General features: G+C 38.6%; 2 protein-coding genes across 2 annotated transcripts; both read right to left on the bottom strand.

Moving 5' to 3' along the window:
- LOC109846782 lies at positions 4,138–4,494 on the bottom strand. Its single transcript, XM_020416029.1, has one exon. The coding sequence runs from the start codon at positions 4,492–4,494 to the stop codon at positions 4,138–4,140; it is 357 nt and encodes a 118-aa protein (XP_020271618.1).
- Positions 4,529–5,398, bottom strand: LOC109846781. The gene has a single exon (XM_020416028.1). The coding sequence runs from the start codon at positions 5,396–5,398 to the stop codon at positions 4,529–4,531; it is 870 nt and encodes a 289-aa protein (XP_020271617.1).

Genomic DNA, 6,625 nt, shown 5'->3' with positions numbered 1-6,625 from the left:
TGTTGTCTTCAGTGGGGCCACCCCTAGTGTTCTGGTCAACGGGAGGGCTCTCAGCATTGAGATGTTCATCTACATTTGAATCGCTACCTGCTTGGTCAGCAAGGTTGCGACGGCTGGATTCACCGAACTGATTGAACAGAGCCCGAATTTGTTGGTCATGCTCTTCCCTCATCCGTAGCATAGCCATTTCCATTTCAATCTTGAATGCCTCTTTCTATTTGGTTAGAGCATCCACAAGAATTTAGGCGATTTTCTCGGTGTTAATCATGAATGCCTCGTGGGATTATCCTGGGCTGGACACCGTTTTGTCAGAACCGACTGCAGAGTTGGCATCTGATGCTTCATCATCCGAGGGTAATCCCCTCTGTATTCTTTGATAATCTCTTTGTCTAATAGTTCCTGATCGTAACCGGGTTAGACGATGCGTTATAAGCGGGTCAGAGCTCGTATAAGCGGGTCAGAGCTAGAAGGTCGAATCGACTTTCCCTTATCAGCCATATTTATTGTGACTTTCGGAAGTTCGTCACCTTGAACGGCCGATTGTTTATTGTGGAAATGTTTTGGTTTGGACTTAGTTGCTCCGTTAGAGATCCTCTCAAATATCAAGACCCTCTACGGAGCGGTCTTGGGGCAGCTACACGCTTATAATGCTGCCCTGATAATATTGGTGCACGGACAGTGAGAGCCTATTTTTTGGGTACCTCTCTTTCGGGATCTGTGTAGGATCTGAAATAGATACACTAGAACACTAGAGGGGGGGGGGGGGGTGTTCTAAACTTACAAAATCAAATGCAAACCTGACCAATTTGCAAGTTCCTGCAAATTGCAACACCAATTGACAAACTCCTTGTCAATTTGAACACCAATCTCTAACCCAAGAGACTAACCCTCTCACAACCGAGAGAAAACTTGTTGAAGAAGAACACAATGATCCTATAAGCCTTGAATGTGTAATAATGTGCAGCAGTGGCTTAGGATTCTTTTAATCTTTGTAAAATTGCCTAATTGATTTGTTTTTGATGAAAGTATATAGGCAATTTCAGAAACTCTTCTTTTTCAGAAAATCAGAATGTTTTTCACTTAGGAAATTGCTTAAGAATCAAAGCTTATGGGTATGTATATATCTTTCATTTTTCTGAACAAATAACCTATATATACCCCTTGAAAAGACAAGTTTTTAAAGTTTGAAAACGTTTAAAAACGGCCAAAAACTGTCAGATATTCAAATTCTGAAAACTGAAAAACTGTCTCTTGTAGTCGACTACTGTAGTCATTAGTCGACTACACTGAGTTCAAACAGACTGGTTTTCGGAAAATTTTCTCAGTAGTCGACTACAAAGCCCATTAGTCGACTACACTGTATTTTGACAGAAACTGATAAAATGAAATTTGCGTTCAGTAGTCGACTATAATGATGATTAGTCGACTATACTGTAAATTGACAGAAACATGTATTTGAGTTCTATACATGAGTAGTCGACTACTATTCTAATTAGTCGACTATTAAGATCAAATATTCAGAAATAATGAGTTTTTATAATTAAGTTTTAACTACTATTCTAATGGTTAACATAGGGGATTTCTATAGTTAACCAACACACTAAGCCTGTGTTAGTGTGTTCTAAAATTGTGTGTGTGTGCGTGTGTATGTGATCAAGGCTTGTACAAATATTCTAAGTAAAGAAAAATTCAAATACATTATCTTTTGTTCTTCATTTTCTTCACTTTAAAATGCCTTGATATCCACTTGCACTTGTACATATTCTGATATTGAAATCTGCATATGAAAGTTAGTGTACACACAATATAAATTATTATCATCAAAACATTATCATGGAGAAATGATATTCAACAATCTGTTTGTACCCTCCAGCCCACGGGACACTCAGATCCGACCCTCCAGCTCGCGGGACACTCAAATTCCCACTGTGATCGCCAGTTTGTTCGCATCAAAAGTTGCTTTCTTCATTGTATAACTCATTACAACTTTGGTCGTTATAATAGGATCAAAAGATTGGTCTTTTTATAAGACTCTTTACACAATAAAAGAAATAAAAAATTATAACTCTATCAAACAAACGTAGGAAGATCGTTTATCGGTCTTCTGCTTGTGTGGGATCTTTGCCTGTGACGGAGATTTTGATATCTGTGGACTGCCTTAGATCTGGATCCGGTTGATGGAAAATTGGGTAGAGCTTCGTATTCACCAAGGGAGTATTTGATTTGAAGCACTGAGATTGACCAAGCGAAATCAGTACTCTTCTCGAGATTAAGACCAAGCCTAATCTCAAGGAACGGTGGGATCGGGAAGCGAAATCAGTACTCTTCTCGAGATTAAGACCAAGCCTAATCTCAAGGAACGGTGGGATCGGGCTTCAGATCCTTCGAATAGCTCCTTCTTTATGCTGGAGTTCGTCGGGATCTCGCTAACCCTCGCTGAAATTCGTGACTCTTGGCTCTGAAGTTTGACAACACCTTTTCGTCTTGATAATAAATCGCTCCTATGAAATGAACCCCTAGGCCTGTATTTATAGGCTTCAGTTGGGGGTTTTCGGATAAGAATGATGGATTTGGTCATATCTTTAGTTAATAACGGCCTAACCATGTTTGTGGATAATATCTAGGCAGTTAGGAACCTCTGGAACAGAAAAAACCAATTGAAACAGTCTAAAAATACGTTTTGGAGGTTACGAGCAGTTCTGGGCATGAGACGGATGGATTCGACCCGTCGCCGCGCGGGTCGGGTGGATCCGACCCGTCGTCGCGCGGGTCAGTTTGAGATACATTCGGTTTTTTGGTCTTAACTCTCTCGTCCGACCTCAGATTGAGCTAGTTCAAGATGCGTTAGAAATTTGACGAAGATACCTACAACTTTTATCTTTTGAGTTTCCTCAGATTCAAATTGTAGCATGGTCTAAATGCCTCTTCTTTTTGCGGGCCACTTTGAGGTGTTAGACACTTTCTGACTTCTCCGGACCTGTATTGCATATTTCGTCATTCCGTTGACTTGCATGCTTTGTTAATTTGTTTTATGCGCTCGTTAGGTTCTTTATGGCACTTAGAGTTGATCGATGCGCGTGAGCTGATTGGCAAGTGCGTTCGGTCACTTTGGATTTGACCGATAAGCGCGGCGGACACTTGGATAATTCTTCTTGAATCGTCCACTCTTTGTTTCAAGCTGTGTACGGACACCTATAGACATTTTTAGACGATTACAAGAATCTGACATGATTTGTAACAATTTTGCATCATTTTTTATTTCTTGTAGGAGAGATTTGTCAACATTGATGTTTTTTTGTTGGTTTATCAGGATACAGTAACTGGATTTTTGCTGGCTGGAGTTGGTAATCTATATTTTTCTCTCTTATGTGCAGTTTACTGTCAGCATTGCCTTTTAATGTCCTATAGCATGAGACATTATGCATAAACTTAGAATGACCTTTATCTTTCTTGTTTAATCTATTATAGAGTATAAACATGTGTTTGTCTTTCCTTGGAATATGTTACAAACAAAATTATTCTTCCTCCCTATGTTATGGCTTACTCTGTAATTATGTAGCCCACGTCATATTCTTCTGCATCTTTTTCAATAAATCAACCAAGAAGCTATCCAAGAAGCTATATAAACCTAATATCAATCCTCTTTCTCAGACCATCATCTCTCTTTTTGTTTATTCCCTAAATCGCATGGTTGTTATTTAAATAACTTGAATTATCCAACTGGTGTAATAGCTTTTCCTCATTTAGAGCAGCTCCAACCGGGCTGCATTTCTACAAAATGCAGCCCGGTTGGCATCCAACCGAGCTCTAAATTTTGGAGCTCGGCTGCAAAAAATCCCACCCGGCTGCATATTTGGAGTTTTTGCTCCAAATATGCAGCCCCCCTTCATTTCACTATTCCCCCTAAAAAATAACAACATTACCCTTCTAACTAACTAATTATTTTTAGATGTTCAACTTAAAATCAACATAAGTTTATTTCTACTAATTATTTTTAAATAAAAGTTTTACAGTTGGAAATATTTTGTCGATACCTTCAAAATGAGACTAATATTGAATAATATTAATTGAAATATAACATTTTAAGAACCAAGTAATTAAAAATGAAAAAGTCATTATTTCATTAGTAAAAAAAAGTTACATCGCTTCATTTCCATGTCTTTCCCACAAATGTTCAATCAATGCATTTCGAAGTGAAAAATGAGCTTCTTTGTTTTTCAACCTCTTATGTCGAGCAAGAAACCGTTGGAATCGTTCAGTTTTTGTTATCTCCATATTTTCAGCATTCAGAATTGATTGTGGAGTTGAAATGACAACATCTTCTTGCTCGTCGCGTTCATCTTCGACAATCATATTGTGCATTATAATACAAGTAGTCATGATATCATGCAGAGTTCGTTTATCCCAAAAACGGGCTGGCCCCTTGATGATAGCAAATCGTGATTGGAGAACACCGAATGCCCGCTCAACATCTTTTCGACATGCTTCTTGCATCATTGCAAAATATTGTTTCTTTTTATCATCGGAATTAGAAATGGTTTGAACAAGTGTTGGCCATTTCGGATATATGCCATCGACCAAATAATAACCGACATTGAACAAGTGTTGGCCATTTCGGATATATGCCATCGACCAAATAATAACCGACATCATAATTTTTTCCTAGACTTGTGTAATGAGCAGGAGGAGCAATACCTTGTGATAGATTGTCGAACAAAATAGACGACTGTAATACATTAATATCGTTATTGGATCCTGGTAAGCCAAAGTATGCATGCCATATCCATAGATCATATGATGATACTGCCTCAAAAATAATGGTTGGACCTCCATGACGACCTGAGTATTGTCCTGCCCATGCTGTTGGACAATTTTTCCATTGCCAATGCATACAGTCTAGACTTCCTAACATTCCTGGAAAACCTCTTTCTTCGCCCTTTTGCAATAACCTTGCAACATCATCGACATTGGGGGTCCTCAGATATTCATCTCCATATACTTCTACAATTGCTCTGTAAAATCTATTTAAACATACAATTATAGTTGACTCACCGATCCTAACATATTCGTCAGTACTATCTACTGATGTTCCATACGCCAACATGCGAAATGCCGATGTAACTTTTTGTAAAGTTGATAGCCCAAGTTTGCCGACACCATCCATCTTCTGTACGAAGAAGTTGTCATGCTCACGTACCGCCTTGACTATACGAAGGAATAAACTCCTGTGCATCCGGAACCTTCTACGGAATAGGTTTGCACTATATGTAGGGTTATTAGAAAAATAGTCATGGTAAAGTCGAGAATTACCTTCTTCCCTCCCACGATTGATCACCAAATGACCAGGAACTGTGCCAATACGCTTTGGCCGCTCTGCCTCTTGAGAGAGATAAGTCATTATTTTATTATTAGAGGCATGTACGCGAGCTAAGAGTTCATCTTCCTTCTCCCATTGTGTCATATCTTCCTCCTAATCTTTAATGTACTGAGAAAATATTTCATCGTTAGAAGAAGAAGAAGAAGAAGAAGAAGAAGGTAGATGTGACGGTCCGACTCCATAGTTCATTGATGAAGAAGTTATTTATAGAAATAATCATATAAGTTGTGAGTTATTTAGAGATGGATGTAATGTCATTATATAATATGACTCCCCACATTAGATTCTTTTCAGCATTGGCTTCTCACCCCCACATTGGATTCCTTTCGTGTTGGAGACTCCCTACATTGGATTCTTTTCAGCATTGGCTTCTCACCCCCACATTGGATTCCTTTTGTGTTAGAGACTCCCCACATTGGATTCTCCTAGTGTTGAAGACTCTCCGCATTGGATTCCTTTCTTGTTGGAGACTCCCCACATTGGATTCCTGGTGTTAGAGACTCCCTACATTGGATTCTTTTCAGCATTGACTTCTCACTCCCCCACCCCCACATTGGGTTTCTTTCGTGTTGGAGACTCCCCATATTAGATTCTTTTTAGCATTGGCTTCTCACCCCCACATTGGATTCTTTTTGTGTTGGAGACTCCCCACCTTGGATTCTCCTAGTGTTGGAGACTCCCCACATCTGATCCCTATATAATACTTGCACAATTTTCATATCTCCACCACAACTCTTCTTATTCTATATTCATAACTCTTTATATTTCTCCTTAGATTATGACATCTAGTCGCGAAAAATCCTTTTTATAAGAAGAAGACCAAATTTTATGCGCCACGTGGCTCGAAATTTCTCAAGATCCTATCATGGGTTCTAATCAAAAGAAGGACAAGTTGTGGGAACGAATTTCTACTTTATTTCATGAAAGGATTTCCAATATTTGTAATGCTCAAAGGACTCCGAAGTCTCTCATACCGAATGTAATTAATTATGAAGGCCATCAGTAAATTTCGAGGATGTATTCGACAAGTCGAGCGCTTAAATCCAAGCGGTGCTTCTGAGCTAGACATTGTAAGTATTTTGAATAACATAAATCTTGATTATCATCTACTATCATGTTATTAATAAATGTTTCTTCCTCTCTTGTGGTAGATTAAACGTGCTAGGATAATATTTGTAGAAGATCCAGAAGAGAGAAAGGGGTTTCTATTTGATCATGTTTGGTCAATTTTAAAAGATGCAGAGAAAT

This window comes from Asparagus officinalis, chromosome 7 (assembly GCF_001876935.1).
Source record: "Asparagus officinalis chromosome 7, Aspof.V1, whole genome shotgun sequence".
Lineage (NCBI taxonomy): Eukaryota > Viridiplantae > Streptophyta > Magnoliopsida > Asparagales > Asparagaceae > Asparagus > Asparagus officinalis.
This window is presented reverse-complemented; position numbering and strand designations above follow the sequence as displayed.